This window comes from Camelina sativa, chromosome 9 (assembly GCF_000633955.1).
Source record: "Camelina sativa cultivar DH55 chromosome 9, Cs, whole genome shotgun sequence".
Lineage (NCBI taxonomy): Eukaryota > Viridiplantae > Streptophyta > Magnoliopsida > Brassicales > Brassicaceae > Camelina > Camelina sativa.
This window is the reverse complement of record NC_025693.1, coordinates 20492373-20509820: the sequence shown is the minus strand read 5'-3', so window position 1 is coordinate 20509820 and position 17448 is coordinate 20492373. Positions and strand designations below refer to the sequence as shown.

Sequence of the window (17448 nt, the reverse complement as noted above, 5' to 3'; positions counted from 1 at the left end):
TAATTAGCAAATCGGATAATCATATAAATGTAGCATATGAAGACTTCAAAATTCACAAGGTACTCACCATCCCAGCAAACATGCAACCGAGGCTCCACATGTCCAAGGAATAGTCATAGTCTTGTAAATCCACTAGGAGTTCGGGTCCCTTGAAGTATCTGATATAAGAGATAACATTTCATCGAGCTTACTTAATGGTAGAGACTACATATTGTAGTCAGTTTTATTTTAAAAAAGGGATAGCAAACCAAGCTATATTTGAGGTGCCTATCATACCTTGATGCCACACGGACGTTGTACTCTTTTCCAGGATGATAAAATTCAGCGAGACCCCAATCTATGAGGCGAAGTTTACGCAGCTCATGGTCGATCATGACATTGTGTGGCTTGACATCTCTGTGCATTATTCCTTGTGAGTGGCAGTAGTCCAAAGCCTGCAGCAGGTCATAGCAAAAATTGCAAGTTTATCACTGAAGTAAATTTGTTGTGGAACCGCCACAGATCAGAAGTCGTTATGGAATTATAAAACGCTACATAAATTACCTTCAACAGCTCGTAGATGTAGTACCGGATGTCATAATCAGTCAATGTCGGATACAGAATCTTAAAGTCAGTGCTGTTAACATACTCGAATATCAAGCTTGGGGTTTTAGAGTGTTGATCTCTGACAACATCAAGCAGCTTGACAATATTTGGCCCTCCACAGAGATTCTGAAGAATTTTAATCTCTCTCCTAATCTGTAAAAGGATCATATAAATTCAGAACGGCAACGTAAAACCAAAACTGACTAAAAGGCAAGAACTTTGTAAAAAGCAACACCCATCTTCTGCTCATTAATCTATCTGCAGAAGAAAGTTTAGCCTTTTCATTCTTTTTCGCTACATCAAAGTAAATCACAGCAGATACAATCCAAAAATTTATAAGTCACCTATTGAAGTAACGTAGACACTCACCTTCTTCTTCTTAACAGGCTTAAGGATCTTGATTATACACTTCTCGCTGCTATTCATGTTAATCCCCTCAAAAACCTCACTGTACTTCCCTCTCCCCACTTTCCTCACTACCTCGTAATCATCTTGCTCCCTGACAACGGAAAAATACACAAATAACGAAAAAAACTCAAAACTTCAACATAAGCATCATCTCACCTATCATGATCAAATCTCAATTTCTACATCAATTCCAATAAAGATTCAATTTTTATCTCTAGGGTTTGCCTAAATAATCAATCTTACCCCAACTCAACATAAGCATCATCACCTATCATGATCAAAGATCATTAATAACCAACTAACTCAGATTCCAAATCAAGAAACAACAACAACAACAGCTTAATTTTTTTTTTTTTTTTAAAAATCAATTTCTACATCAGTTCCAATAAAGATTCAATTTTTATATCTAGAGTTTGCATAAAAAAATCGATCTTTACCCCCACTGAACAATGAGAGATTCGTAATCCCAATAATCCTTGGGTCGGATCACGTTAACATCGGTATAAACACGAGCTTTCGACATCGCTGTAGCAGAGGCGGAGAGAGAGATCTCGCCTGGATCGAACTTGTTACCAGCGACGTCTGATTCAACGGAGGTGACGATGGTTGATGGTAAGATAGGAGAATGAGCCAACGGCGCACGTAAGACCAAGATGCCGCACAATAATAACAGGCACCGTCGAAGAAGAGATGCAAAGAGACGAGAGTAGGAAAAAAAGAAGAAGAAGAAGAAGATTAAGCGCATGTAATCATTCGGTGCACTCCCCCGCAGTGGATTATTTCCCTTAGTGGCATACACTCAGACACACTGAGTTAAGGAAATAAAACGAATCTTTTATTTAACTTATTGCATTAAAACGGTGCGTTTTTTGTCTTAAATCTACAAAAACGGTGCGTTTTGTTTAAACCCTAAAATGATGCGTTTTGGCATACCCTAAAAAAGCTTCAACAACACCACCGTTTCTGTTGTTGTTTCATCGTTCATCATCGTTCTGCGCCTCTCTCTCTTCTCTCAAACTCTTCAGGTAAGCTTCTTCAGTTTGTTCCACTTATTTCATTGAATTAGTCCTTTCGAATCGTTTCTAGACTTAAAGTTTATCCCTTTTGGATGATTTGTGTTGATTGATTAACCTTAATTATAGAAAAATTTCACCTTTAGTTAGGCAGGATTGAACCGTAGTCTAGTTTTGATTGCTGTGAGTTCGAAACTCTCATTTCTGTGCAATTTTTTTACAGTTTGCAAAACACTCAGAAGCGGTTGATTGATTTACAATGGGGAAGAAGAAGTTTATTGATAAGAAAAAGGCGGCGACTTTCGAGTTGTGTCCTCGTGATACGTCTGACCCAAGATACAGTGACGCACCTGGTGGTGATAAGATCTTCTTACGAGTTGATCAGAACCCTGTTAACATCAATGCTTTTGTTGAAGAAGAAGAAGAAGAAGAAGAGGTAGAAGACTACTCAAAGTTCGAAGATGCTCCTGAAGAGTTGGCTTACGGTTACTCCGGGGATTCGAGTAATCCTTTACCTGCTCATTTGAGGAAGGAGATTTTGGAGTTAGGGTATCCTGATGATGGTTATAATTACTTGGAGCATCTGAGAGAGATTAAGAACACTGGTGGTGGTTCTAATTTCTATTCAAACCCCAAGCTTGAGATTGATCAGTTACCTCGTGATGTCAAGGCTTATGATGCGTCTCGTGTTAAGATCTCTGGTATGCTGAATGAAGAAGGTAATGATAAGTTGATGTATAATGTGGCGTCTAAAACTGTTAACGTCAAGGTGCAGAGAGCTATTGATCCTGAAGTTGCTGCTTTGCTTGAAAACAGTGATGGGTCTGAGTTTGGTTCTGATGTTGAGGATTTGGAAGAAGATTTTGTCATTCAAGCTAATCTTACTCAACAGGGTGAAGCTTCTGGTGTGAGCAATAACAATGTTGAGTTCTCTGAAAGACGTGAGGTAAGGGATAGAGAAAATGTTGTTGGGTTAACTGATAAAACTGTAGCTGAAAACCCGAGAGTTCCTCGTCCACTTGATGAGCATTTTGATCAGCTCGTACTCAATGAATATGGCAGTGACAGTGACTGTGATGGATACATAGCTGAAGAAGGAGAAGAAGAAGAAGAAGAAGATGAAGGGTACATGGCTCAAGACATTCAGAGTCTTATTCATGAGAAGGCAAAAAATTATGAGCTTGAAGAAAAATATATGAACCCTGCGGATATATTGAAAAACAGTGACTCTGTAAAAGATAAAGAGGAAATGGACACTGCTGCTCATGTTATCCGCAGAACTGTAGAATATGGTGAGAATTATGATAACGGGAATGAAGATGAATTTGTAGAGATTACTGATGAGAGCAGCGACGAAAGCGAGAAGTATGATTGTTGCACCATAATCTCAACATACTCGAATCTTGATAACCACCCTGGTAAAATCAATGCTCCATTGTCAGCTAGGCAGAAGAAGCTTAGTGAAACAGTAGGTAAAGCATTGAGTTCAAATGGCAATATCATTACCCTAGGAAAAGGAATGCTTCCAGTTGAGTTTCTACCCGGAAGGAAAGCTGAACAAACCGTTGTTGAACCGGAAATCCCGAAAGCTGAACCGATCAAGAGGAAGCCTCATGGTCAAGAGTCGAAAGAAGAGAAGAAAGAGCGCAAAAATGCTGTAAAAACCGAAAGGCGAGAAGCAAGGAAGATGAAGAAAGGGATAAAAGAGCTGTATCGCGGTGAAACGCAGCGTGCTCAGAGAGCTGTTGCTGTTTCTGGTCCATCTTCGATTCCTCTAAAATAAGTTATACAAGGTAAAAAACAAAAGGGCAAACTCTCTGAACTTGTTAAGAAACAGTTTTCTTTTATCAAGACCGTTGTAATATTTTCTGTTTTTCTTGTTTCATCAAGATTATATCTTTTTTGGATGTGTTGGACGTATTTAATATTTATTTTTATTACTTTATAGTAGAAAGTGATGAGAGCAAAAGGTACCAAAGTTTGCGTTGGTGTCTCAATTTCTAGTCTAGCCTGTGCAAGCTTATTTATTCTTCCTCTTTGTCTCTTTTTTTTACTTTCAGTCGTCATGCATCTGTGAATCTTCTTTAAACTGTATGGACCATTAGACTTTGGAATTTTTGTTAATCCTTATAAAATTGAAAACTTGGAGAAAGAAGCAAGCGATAGAAGTTCGACATACATACCTTTTTTGGACAATCTTTTGGCCATAATTAATTCACATTTTGTTTCTGAAAATTCAGTTGTCCACATGTTTTTGATTTGTAACATAAAATTTATGCTACTTTACCATGCCGGTTTCTCGGTTAAGTATTTCACAACTTTATATGGAATGATTTAGAGGAAGAATACTACTATACATACTAGAAACCAAAAAGGAAAAGGAATTAGTTACTTGTTAACATTGACTTAACCCTATTATATATATTAAAAATAAGCCGCCGATACTTTCTTTCACAATGATGATGTCGAACCTTCCAGATGATTTGTTAGAGGAGATACTCTGTCGCGTTCCGGCCACATCTCTAACACGGTTACGTTCTACTTGCAAACAATGGAACCGTTTAGTCAACGATAGTAAATTCGCAAGAAAACACAATGATAAAGCTGCAAAACAGTTTCTCCTTCTCATGGTAACGGAGGAATCTAGGGTTTTTTCCTTGAGCATGAATCTCCATGGAACTCCTTCTGTAGAGGCTACACGTGAACTTAGCCTAATCCGTCCCGAATTTAACTCAAATCAAGTCAATATAAATAATGTCTTTCATTGCGATGGCTTGTTGTTATGCACCATCGAAAAAGACACTAGAATCGTGGTTTGGAATCCATGTACTGGTCAAACCAAGTGCATCCAAACCAGTGATGATCGTCCTTACAACTACGTTCTTGGATACTACCAAGACAACAAGTCTTGCAATAAGAGCTACAAAATATTGGGATACAAGGGTTATTATTGGGTTATCAAAAATTTCAAACTCTATGACATTAGCTCTGGTTTATGGAGGAATCTTGATGTCGTCACTCCAGACTTACACATCCTTCCTAACTACCCCGTGTCTTTGAAGGGGAAGACTTACTGGTTTGCTGAAGATGCCAAAGAGGAACCACAGCTAGTCAAATTCTTACTCAGTTTTGATTATACAACAGAGAGACTTGAACGTCTACGTCTTCCCTATCAGTTCACTAATTATGTATCTATGGCTCTATCAGTTGTTAGAGAAGAGAAATTATCGGTGTTATTACAGCGCACAATGACATCAATGAAAGAGATATGGGTGACAACAAATAAAATTGATGATGGGACCAAAGTGATGTCGTGGAGCAAGCTCTTTGTAGTGGAAGACAGTCGACGTGATATTTGGCGTGGCATAAGTTTCATGGTCGACGACGAAGAGAAGAAAGCCATCATCGTGTGTTATGAGAAGAGATGTAATATACAACTCTGGATTACAACACTATCCATTGTTGAGGAGGATAATAAATCCACACAAGTGGTTTTTCCAGTTTTGACAGAGCTTTCATGTCAGCCAAAATTCTTAGTCAATTATATTCCAAGTTTGAATTAATTTGGGGTTTAACTTTTACTTTAATTACTCTTTTTTTATTGAATCATTATGCGGTTTAAGAGTTTTTTTACTCTATATCAAGTCTTTACAGGTTTTTAGATTGTTTTTTTAAAAAAAAAATTATTTTGGAGTAGAAATGTGTAATGTATGATGGGGTCAAAAAATCAAGAAATTTTTACATTAGTTGCCTTGGAAGGCTTCAACGTTTGCTTATTTACTCTCCCTCCTTTTTACTTCATTAGTCTTCATGAATCTATGAATGATTTATAAGCTGTATAAACCATTAAACTTTAGAATTATTAATAGTCGTCAGAAATTATAAAATCTTCTACTTTGGAGAAAAAACGAAAAAAAAATTATAACGCATAATTAGGCCATTTTTTAAATCGGATTATCATTGATAAATTCTGTCATTCCATATGTTTTCGTCGGTAGCATAATATTTATGATTTTATTATGCACTGTAATTCATAATTTCACTATTCTGCATGGTGATAGATCAAAGATTAGTTTTTCGGAAATCGTTTCATTAATTTTTGCCTAAGTTATCTAATGAGGAAAAAAATTAAAAAATTACGTCTCACACTCCAAAACCAATGTTGATCTTGAACTTTTCGTGTAATGTATATATTTTTTACTAACACTAACATTAAAGAAAAGTAGAAACCAAATAGGAAAAGGAGAGAGTTATTTAACAACCCCAAGTCCATCAAGATAACTTCGTCTATAGTAATACGGGAACACTAGAATAAGATTAAGAATGAAAAGTTCACAAGGCGAATCTTAGTCTTTGAATAATGTTCGGTGATGAACATGTCGGAGCTTCCACATGATTTGTTAGAGGAGATACTATGTCGCGTTCCGGCCACATATCTGAAACGTTTACGATCTACTTGCAAACAATGGAACCGTTTATTCAACGATAAGAAATTCTCAAAAAAGCACTCTGATAAAGTCGCAAAACAGTTTATGGTTCTCACGCGCGCTAACAAATAAGTTTGAGCTTTGTTTACTGAACGTTAGTCTCCATAACGGAGTTCCTTCTCTAGAGGTTACATGTGAACTTAGCTTAACCAATCATTCTAATTCGAATCATGTCAACATAGATCAAGTCTTTCACTGTGATGGCTTGTTGTTGTCAGTGGCGGACCCATGTAGAGTTTAGGTGGGTCAACTGACCGGGTAAAATGTTGAAATAGTATTGTTTTGCATGTAAAATTGTAAAATTTCAGTAGCATAATTGGTTTTCCCTTAACCCCCAAACCTCGGTTCAACTCCCCCTTACTACACCAATTGTCTCTTTTTTCTATTTAACTAGCTTTTAATTTTTTTTTTGACCTGGGTAAAATTTTCTCCTGGGTCCGCCACTGGTTGTTGTGTACCATCAAAGAAGACAATAGAATCGTGGTGTGGAACCCGTGTACTAGTGAAACCAAGTGGATCCAAACAAATTGTAGTTTCCATGACTTTGTTCTTGTATACTACCAAGACAACAAAACCGGTAACAAGAGGTACATGATATTGAGCTACAAGTGTTATAATTGTCACGACCAAGAATTCATAATTTATGACATTAACTCTAAGTCATGGAGGATTATTGATGTCACTCCGATTCCAAACTACCGCTTCGCATATCCTTATTACCGCGTGTCTTTGAAAGGAAAGACTTACTGGTTTGGTCATGATGAGAAAGAGGAAGAGCTCGGTTTAATCAGTTTTGATTATAAAACAGAGAGATTTAAACGTCTAAATCTTCCCTATATGTGCGATCGTTACGAAGATTTGTATCTATCAGTTGTCGGAGAAGAGAAACTTTCGGTATTATTAGAGCGTGAAGATACATCAAGGAAAGAGATGCGGGTAACAACAAATAAGATTGATGATGAGACCAAAGAGATGTCGTGGAGCAAGCTTTTAGAAGTGGAAGTCCATACTGCTGGACGTGATTCTTGGCGTGGCATAAGTTTCTTGGTCGATGAAAAAAAGAAAGCCGTCGTGTGTTGTGAGAAACGTTTATTTAACAACCTTTCAGTTAAAGCAGTGTCCATTGTTGAGGAGGATAATAAACTCAGACAAGTGGCTTTTCGAGTTATAACAATGACTTCATATTGGCCATATTTGGTTGATTACGTTCCAAGTTTGATTCAAATCCAATAATAACCTTTCTTGTGGTTTTCTTAATTTATCTTGTCCTTTATTTGATTCAAGTTGGATCGATTTTACGAAGAAGTTATATTTATTAATTAATTAATACCTTAGTTTTAACATCTGATCAAATCATGTTTCCTATATATATAATCGCATGTTTCCTTATATAAAAAACACTTATCATTTTTGAGTTTTTTTTTTTTAAATTCACATTTCATGTAATGTTTCTGTTTTATATTTATCACTATTACAAGTTGATTTATAGCAAAGGTTGATTTGCGTCTCAATCAGGAATTAAATTATCAAACAAAATAAATAAATATGATTATCAAAGATTTGTGGGGAATGGGAATACAATATATACATGTCCTGTCACAAAATCCAACCTGTACGTGCAGCTTATTTAGTCTAATTCATGAATCATTTATTCATGTTCGGTCATAATAAATTGGTGAATATTCTATTATAAAGTTGTATGGACAAGAAGATTTTGGAATTATTGATAGTCTACAAAATTTAAGATCTTAAGCTTTGGAGAAAGAATTAAATAAAAGAAGCTTTATGTGTGCCTTTGTGGACAAAAGTTCCAGATTTTGATTGGTAAATTCTGTCATTCCAAATGTTTTTGTCGGTAACATAAGAATTGTGCTACGTTATGAATATGATACGGTTTCACAGTTAAGTAAATTCACAATCTCACTATTTCGCGGTGTGATCGACTGATCGTTCAAAGATTTAAGATTGGATAACTAATTTCTGTTTTGATTATTTTGAAAATATGTCTCAGATCTACAAGGACCCTTACCTCTTTAAAGTACACAAACTCCAAAAACATTCTTTCGATCTTGAACTTTTTCGTGTTATCAACATATCTACCGTTCGTACGTCGTGATGACTTTCGTCCCTTGCTCTCTCTCGTTCACTAAAGGGCAAATGCTAATTTAATTTTGTATTTCGTAGTTTCATTAATTAGAGGAATTTATATCAGCAAAATTTAGGGATTAATTTTGTTTGATCATATTCTTATGCAAAAGTTATGATAGTAAAGCCACACGAATGTATTATCCGGTAAAGACTTATATACCCTTCACGTCGGCCATTTTTGGTTTGCCTGTGTTCCAAGCTTGATTCAAATCCAGCAACCTGGACCTGGACCTGGAGGCAAAAGAAAAAGAGGTGAATAATTTACCTTCTATTACTAACTTTTTCTTGTCCTTTGATTAGTGTAATGGATCTAAATTCATCAAGTAGTAATCAAATCATGTGTTCTTACGTGTATTCTCTTTTGTAGAAGGGAATGCTAACAAATGTTATATCAGGTTCTTTGTAGACTGTTTTTTTTTTTTTTTTTTGTCAACAAAATATTAGCTCAAACGAGCTAATGTGAAGAGAAATTGTTTACATACAAAATATTATGCGGAGATATGCGCGCATGGCGTGTAAGAAAATCCACTTTTACATTTGCGTTTCTAGAAATAAAAGATAAGGAAAAAGAAGAAAATTCCTCTCTATTTTAATTCATTTATCATTTTTGAGCAAATTTCTTTTTTTTAGTTAATATTTTATTGCTTAGTTATCAAGACTTAAATCTTGAATCATTTTTTTGGATGCGGACGTCTTTAATAGTATTTATTCCTATTACTAGTCAAACTTAAACAAAGTGACAGAGCAAGAGACCCCATATATATAGCAAAGGTTAAGTTGTGTCTCAATCAGAAATTAAATTATCAAACGAACTGTATAAATCGGGTAATAAAAGCTTTGTAGGGATACAAGATATATATGTTCTGTCACAAAATCCATCCCGTACATCTTATTTAGTCTTCATGAATGATGATATACTTCATGTTAGGTCACAAATTGGTTGATTGTTCTATAATAAAGTTGTATGGACCATAAGATTTTGGAATTATTGATAGTCGACAAAATTTAAGATCTTAAACTTTGGAAAAGGAAATATAATACTATGCAGTAGAGCCATTGATGTTTTGTTGATGACAAAACCATGAGAAACAAATGCAACAATAGCACCAAAAGAGTTTTTAGCCTGGATAAAGCTCACTCCTCCGCATGGTTCGTTTTGTGAAGACATGTCATTTTTGGAAAGCATTGTGCTCTCGGTGTAGTTGAACAACATGGCTCCATCCCTGTGGTAGACGAAATGATCGAAGTGGGAATTTGATGGTGCTAGTTGGTATCTGTCAGACACTTTACATGTCAAGAATTCAAAAATGGCAAATCAGCCAAACCAATTGTGACAATTGTAAAATGTTGTTTAGGCATGTCCAAATGAATAACAAAACAATATTCAAATACTAATGTGCATATTAAGCACACGTCCTTGACTTTGAGAGACATCTTACATATTAGTTTTCTAAAGCAAAATTGTACATAATTCTTGGTAATCTCTAAATATTATACACATTAACCAAAAATTAGGATTCTAAACAGAAAAATAAGGATATAGAGAATCTAAATAAACAACAATATATATATATATATATTTCTAAAGTAAAGAATAGAAGCTTTATACTTGCCTTTGTGAACATAGTTTCAGATTTTTATTAGTAACTTCTATAATTCCACATGATTTTGTCGGTACCATAAAAATCATTCTATGTTATTTAAGTGGTTTCACAATAAAATATTTTTAAAATTTCACTATTTTACGTGATCGTTCAAAGATATAATATACTTGCAAATTATTATTTGTTTGGATTATTTCGAAAAGAGACGTTTCAGATTCACAAGGACCCTTACCTCTTTGAAGTCTGAACCATGTACAACACTCTATAAACAGTCTCCATATACTTTTGGTGGATCATATCCGTCATCGTCTCTTTTGATTACGTGTAAGAATGTCAAACATAAAACTATATCTATATATGAATGAGAAAGGTGTTTGAATTAGTTCTAAGGTTGATTTCTTGAGCAAGAAGAAACCATTTCTCGTCGTCAGGTGTTCGAATCTATGTCTGCAAAGAAAAAGGAGCTTCTGTCCTCAGCCATGAAAAGAACTAGTGAATGGTTTGGTTTCTCACTCTCTTTCTATACATTTCTCTCATTTTCTTTTGTATTTTTCACTTCCTCTGTTTGTGAATCATCTTCTTTTGTCTTACAAAATAAATTTCAGGATTTCTTCTCAAGACATACCAAGTGACGTTACTGTTCATGTTGGAGAGACTTTGTTTTCACTCCACAAGGTGATCTTTTTATTTTTCAAGATCTACTAATTATAGACAATGAGATCACTTTTTCTTATACATAGTCTATGTGATATATGCAGTTCCCACTTGTTTCCAAATGTGGGTTTATAAAGAAACTTGCTTCCGAATCAAGCAACGATTCGAACATAACCGTTATCAAGATCCCAGATTTTCCCGGAGGTGCAGAAGCATTTGAGCTAGCAATCAAATTCTGCTACGACATAAGCTTCGAGATAAACACAGAGAACATTGCGGTGCTACGATGTGCAGCAGAGTATCTAGAGATGACAGAGGAACACTCTGTTGAAAACCTTGTGGAGACAACAGAGGTTTACTTAAACGAAGTGATCCTCAAGAGTTTATCGAAATCGGTTAAAGTTCTGCGACAATCTCAGGATTTGTTGCCTGTAGCCGAGAGAGTAAGACTCGTGGACCGGTGTATCGATTCAATTGCTTATGCAACTTGTCAGGCAAGCCAGAGCAATGCGGGTATAGTTGAAGGGTTGGCTGAAGATATATCTGCTCTAAGGATTGATATGTTTCGACGTGTCTTGATCGCAATGACTGCTAGAGGGTTTAAGCAATACGCTCTTGGTCCAGTGCTTGTGACCTATGCTCAAAAAGCTCTTACAGGGTTGGTGAGGTTCTTGATTCTTTAACTGAACAATGAGTCTTATTTACAAATAACAGAGAAAGATTTAATGAAGTGTCGGTTTCCCTGTAGGACATTTTTGGGAAGGGGACAAAGAAGATTGAGGCAGAACAAGAACATGAGAAAAGGTTGATTCTTGAAACAGTTGTGAGTCTTCTTCCAAGGGAGAGAAACTCAGTCTCAGTTACCTTTCTTTCGATGCTTTTAAGAGCTGCGATATACCTCGAAACCACGGTAGCTTGCAGGCTTGATTTAGAGAATAGAATGGGATTACAGCTAAGACAAGCTGTTCTTGATGATCTCTTGATTCCTTCTTATTCATTGAATGGTGACAGCACAGTGTTTGATGTTGACACTGTTCAACGCATCCTCATGAACTATCTTGAGTTTGAAGTTGAAGGAAGCTCTGCTGACTTTGCTAGTGATATTGGTGAATTGATGGAGAGTTATCTCGCTGAAATCGCTTCTGATAGAAACGTAAACTTGGCGAAATTCATCGGTTTCGCTGAATGCATTCCGAAACAGTCTAGGATTACTGAAGATGGGATGTATCTAGCCATAGACATCTATCTCAAGGTATATATTTTAAAGACTAAAACCTTAAAGCTTTAACATTTTCAGAATGTTTTGACCTAAATCTTGAAAAGTTTAAAGATCTTATGTTTAATCTTGTTGGTGCAGACACATCCGAATATAAGTGAAATGGAGAAGAAGAAAGTGTGCAAATTAATGGACAGTCAAAAGCTATCACGAGAAAAGTGTGCTCACGCAGCTCAAAACGATCGTCTCCCTGTACAAACCGTGGTTCAAGTTCTCTACTACGAGCAAAAAAGTCTCCGTGAAATTTTAAGCGATTCAGATTCTCCACCAGCAGCAGCAGCAACCGTAGAAGATACTCTTCCTCCTCCTGAGCTCAGAACCTACAACAATGAACTCTCCAAACTAAACCGTGAAAACCAAGACTTGAAGCTCGAGTTGATCAAAGTGAAAATGAAGTTCAAGGAGTTGGAGAAGGAACAGAAAGATTTTGAAGTCACGAGTGGTTCAGATTGTTCTTCTTCGGTTTCTATTGCTTCGGTGGTTAAGCCTCGATTACCGAGAAAGTCATTTATGAGCTCTGTTTCTCGACAGCTCGGAAAGCTTAACCCTTTTGGCCTCAAACAAGTACAAACCAAACCAGCTAAAGGCCGAAGACACTCTATATCTTGAACACACATGTTTTTTGTTAGAGATTTTCAATATCTAGGTCAAGGGATGTTTCTCTGTTTTGAGTTTCTGAATTGAGTACTATCCTAAAGTCATATATAGAGCAGTTCTTATGTATAAAACAACTACGAGGCAATTAATAAGAAGAAAACCTTTATTTAACAAATAAGAAAGATGTAATTAAATAGAGATTAAGCTTGGAAGATATGAAATAGCTCGATCCAAATTATCAAATTTGGAATATAAACAATACGAGTTTAGTATAGTATCGTGCACCACTAAACCTTCACCTGTATAAGAATAGTAATGAAGTATGAAGTATCAACTTATTTTCTTCGAAAAGCGTGACCGGTATTGTGAAATAAACCGACGACTCACCAATCCGGGAAGAAACAATGTCTAGATTTAAACTATAAGTCTTCTCCCATATCTTTTGTGAATTTAATGTCCATAACTCTTGACTTCTGCCTTTTCTCATCGCCACGCAGAGACAGCTGTTGACATTGCTAATGATTGCCCAAAATGCTTCATATAAAAATGGAGTTTCTGAAATAACTTGGAAAACTTCGGTATGAAGATCGAAATTAAAGATATAGTCTTTGTTTTTGTAAACCAATAAAATGATCCATCGGCATGTACAGGACATCTTGATTGATTACCCGAATGTACCGTGCCAGTTACGTATCTCCAAGTGTTGGTGTTAAAATCAAAAACCTCGCATGTATTGCTGCGACTATCAAGATCTAAGGAATTCATATATAAGCAAACCATTTTGTATTTGCCTGTCAATCTATCTTTACCGAATCCGAGGCTTTCGAATCGGATTTTATCTGTGTAAAAAGAGCAAAACAAACATCATTAATCAGAAGAAGAAAAAAACACTAATGAAAGGCGAAAATTATATATATATATATATATATATATATATTAATATATACTAATATTGAACCTAAAAAATACTACTAATTGACCTTAAAAAAAAATTAAAGTGAAACTCACCACAATCAACTTGCTGAAACTTAGGCAGAGGAAGACTTCGATACCATCTAGTTGCGGGATTGATCACAAAAATCAATCTTTTAAAACTAAAGACACATATTAGACCATCACAACTCTCGGTAAATTTATAAGAATATGCTCCGGGGAAAATGTACATCTTTTCAGAATCCGAAACCCCTAACGTCAATGTCCTTAGATAGAGATCTGTTTTTAACTCACCCTTATAGCCTTCTCGACTACTAAAGAGATATCTGGATTTCTTGACTTCGCAAGAATAAGATGTTTCGACGCAAAGTATTGTGTCCTGATCATTGATATCCATAGTTTGGAAACGGATACGAATCTGATAAGAGATTTCACGGGAAGTCTCTGTAAAATCTCTTCTACAAGAACATCGAGCAAGAGTTCCATAGCCTTTTTTATTAAGACTTGTTAGGATTTTTCAAGGGCTTTTAAGGTTAGACGCTAGGGTTCCTTTTTTATAGTTAAGACTTAAGACTTTTTAGGGTGTTTTTTTCTGATGGTAAATATTAATTGTTTCACTTGCGCCTAGTTGGGATTTATGTTATTCTTTTAAGATTTTTTTTGTTGGACTTCAAATTCTATACTATTAGATTTTAATGCCTTTAAATGTGAAAAATTAATTAAAACTTAAGTCTTTGGATAAATTATATTCTTTTAAAATGTTTTAATTAAAAATATAGAAACTTATATAAAATAATAAATTCCACACAGAATATCGATCTGATTTAACATTATAAAAACAAAAAACAAAAGTTAAATGAGTGATGTCTAGTGGTAGTATCCGAATCTTCAATTTCAGGTAATTTTTTTGAATGATCCGACCCGGATTTAATTTTGTACTTCTATTTTATTAATATAGAGATTAAAATGCCTAGACCAGTGAAAAGTTGGTAGTTACCGAAGATATTTTAATGGGTTTGACATTAACCAAGTTGTCAACACAAACAAGGAGCGTGGCTTGCACAATCTTCTCATAACCTTTTATTAAAAGAAAAATAGCATTGCTTTAATCATTGCAAGGCGTGTTAGAGCATAATTATCGGTAGTATATTAAAAGGGGAGTTCTTAAATTATTTATGAATTAATTGTGTATTGTTTGGAATATAAGAACCCATAATCTTTTAGATAAAATTTTCTCTTCATTGGTAAGTTCTTATTTTGGGTCTCTTATTTTTGAAAATATTGTTTTTTAAAATTTAAAAATTTTAAATAGAATAGAAGTAGTATAAATATGTAAACATTTAAGATTTTATAAAAAAAAAGAAAATATTGCATTTTACTTAATTTTCAAACATACAAAACATAATAAAAAAATTAATACATATTACAATAGAAGTGCAATTCATAAATTGTAATACCAAATACATAAAACATGCATACCTAAAGTCAGCTAGAGACAAAAGATAAGAAATAAGCAGATATATATATATATATACATATATATAAGCATGTCTCAAATTACCCCCTCCATATCGCTGCTTGTTGTAATCTTTGTTGTTCAGAAGTAATTCCAAAATATCTCACCATCAAAGTAAGATCATGGCAAGCATTCGAAAAAAAAGCCCTGTGATGAAAAAAAAAACAACACACCATATGAGAAAGTGAGCAGGGTAAAGATAAGAAACGATCCGTCACTGATCGACCATCAAAGCATCACTGACCGACCATCAAAGCATCCTTCACCAATCTACAAATAACAGAGAGAAACTGAGATCGGGAAAAAGTCACACAAAACAAAACATCAAGGCTCATCGAAAAGCACCGAGCAATATGATTCCACAACTATAAACACTCAACTTTCACATTTTAGCACTGGGCGAGAAAGAGTGGTGGCAACAAATACAAGACTTGCTAGTTGCTACCAATATACAATACTTCGAAACTTACAACAAATGATGACTGAACATTATATATGTCTACCAAAGGTATAGCAATTACATTTCAAGTATTGACCAGATCTTATCTCCAAAATCATCAGCAATACGAACAATCACCAATTCACCACTATGGAAAAACACACACACATAGAAACACAGAACAAGAAGTACCTTCATTTTAACAATCTTGACCAATTCCCCTAACAAGTTTTTCTCTACAACTTGATGGTGCAAATAATCTCCACAGTTCTTCACTAATGTCTCCAAAAGCTATTAACAGAAGAATACACATAAAGAGTTAAGGAGAGAGAGAGTCAAAAACAATGCACAGAATAAATCGGCCGAGTAACCAAAAATTGACTACAAACATCATATACCGTAAGAACAAGTAGTTGAACACTAGGACTCTTATGATGTAGCCTCTTCTTAACAGCTTTAACTACATCTTTCAAAAACTCATAGACGCAAAAACCGTTAATCGCAGATGCGAAGTAAACTACAAATCAAAGAACTAAAACTGCGACTAATCCCATTGATGGAGGCAATGATTACCTGCGACTAATCCCAATGATGGAGGCAATGATTTCAGCAGCCTGATAAGCTCTTTGTGTAATGGAAGGCCAAAGCCAACAGTTTCGATCACAAGCTTCCATTGCCTTTAACTGTAACGCAGCTCTCATAGTCTGCTTCTTACCTTTATCTGATAATCCGCTATCAACCGATGTTTTGGCCACCGGGTTTGTGTTGATGATCCCCAAGCTTTCGTAATCAGATTCCCCAGCTCTCACCAGGTAATAACTTGATTCAAGAAAAAAAAAACACACATTGTTTCTTATTAGCTCACAAAGATTACATATGATTCAAATCAGTGTCAGTTGATATTTTCAAGAAACAAAATCAAGAACAAGAATCAGGAGCTTGGATCAACTCTTCACAAATTTGGAATTTGACCAAAACACAACACCTTCACAAGAGCCTTCAAAGCTAATTACACTTCCAAAACTTAAATCTATCAAACTCTAACTTAGTGCTAAGCAAAAGAGCGAAAATACAAATACACATTGTTGTATACAGAGAAACTAAAAATTAGGGTTTTCGAGAAAAGTGAACTACCGATTGAGACGGAGAGGCGGCATTTGAAAGAGGCCGCTTGCGTTGGCTGGTGCGACGGTGAGTGATGATGGTGTGGCGATACATAAGGAGAGAGTCTTGAACAGGTCTCGGCGGGTAATAATCTGCGGCGACGGCGAGGATAATAAACTCAGAGGAATTTGATACCTTTCCGACGACGGAGGAGGATGTGCGGCGGTGGTGATCGCCGGCGATGATGATAACATAATCCAAACTCTTCCTCTGATTCCAGCTCCTTCGATTTGAAACCTTCAAGCTTCTGATTCCAAATTTTTCACGTTTCGGGGATTCAATCGCAACCGAGAGAGAGAGAGAAAGGAAAAAAAAAATCGAGCAGAAATTTTTTTTTTTTCTCTTTCGTATTAATTATTCTTTTGACCAATAGAATGACGACACGTATCGCCCCTTCAACCTAGTCTCTTATATAAGGGAAGATCTTACCATTTTTTTTTTCTGTTTTATTTTTTTTGGCCAAAAGACTAAGAACTCTCATATAAACCCCCGATAAAGAAGGTTTTAGAATAAAGATCCAAATTCTATGTATGGTTTCGACTTTCGAGTGATCTTGCACAAACTTTAAATAACAAATCTAAGACTATTAAGCATATCTCTGTGCGGAGTATGGCTGAGCTAAGT

General features: G+C 35.5%; 5 protein-coding genes and 1 pseudogene across 5 annotated transcripts in view; 4 read left to right on the top strand and 2 right to left on the bottom strand.

The window, feature by feature from the left end:
- Window positions 1–1767, bottom strand: part of LOC104711529 (casein kinase II subunit alpha-2) — a 3263-nt gene extending 1496 nt beyond the window's left edge. Inside the window, exons 1-5 of the mRNA XM_010428228.2 lie at window positions 1431–1767; window positions 955–1084; window positions 544–738; window positions 277–434; window positions 68–158 (exon numbers count right to left, since the gene is read on the bottom strand). Of these exons, the coding sequence (XP_010426530.1) occupies window positions 68–158; window positions 277–434; window positions 544–738; window positions 955–1084; window positions 1431–1738 (882 nt within the window). The 5' untranslated portion in view covers window positions 1739–1767. The remainder of the gene's footprint in view (window positions 1–67; window positions 159–276; window positions 435–543; window positions 739–954; window positions 1085–1430) is intronic.
- LOC104711526 (protein LTV1 homolog) lies at window positions 1907–3943 on the top strand. Its single transcript, XM_010428227.2, has 2 exons — window positions 1907–2018; window positions 2230–3943. Exon 2 carries the CDS (start codon window positions 2266–2268, stop codon window positions 3787–3789), a length of 1524 nt encoding a protein of 507 aa, XP_010426529.1. The 5' UTR covers window positions 1907–2018; window positions 2230–2265; the 3' UTR covers window positions 3790–3943.
- Window positions 4175–5569, top strand: LOC104715492 (putative F-box protein At3g49980). The gene is made up of 2 exons (XM_010432893.1): window positions 4175–4185; window positions 4462–5569. Exon 2 carries the CDS (start codon window positions 4463–4465, stop codon window positions 5567–5569), a length of 1107 nt encoding a protein of 368 aa, XP_010431195.1. The 5' UTR covers window positions 4175–4185; window position 4462.
- On the top strand, window positions 6377–7726 carry LOC104715491 (annotated as a pseudogene).
- Window positions 10450–12923, top strand: LOC104711525 (putative BTB/POZ domain-containing protein At3g49970). Its single transcript, XM_010428226.2, has 5 exons — window positions 10450–10744; window positions 10851–10920; window positions 11004–11561; window positions 11648–12151; window positions 12257–12923. Exons 1-5 carry the CDS (start codon window positions 10689–10691, stop codon window positions 12782–12784), a joined length of 1716 nt encoding a protein of 571 aa, XP_010426528.1. The 5' UTR covers window positions 10450–10688; the 3' UTR covers window positions 12785–12923.
- On the bottom strand, window positions 15739–17018 carry LOC104715490. The gene is made up of 3 exons (XM_010432890.1): window positions 16795–17018; window positions 16234–16479; window positions 15739–15808 (listed from the first exon to the last, which is right to left on the bottom strand). The coding sequence occupies exons 1-3, from the start codon at window positions 17016–17018 to the stop codon at window positions 15739–15741; spliced, it is 540 nt and encodes a 179-aa protein (XP_010431192.1).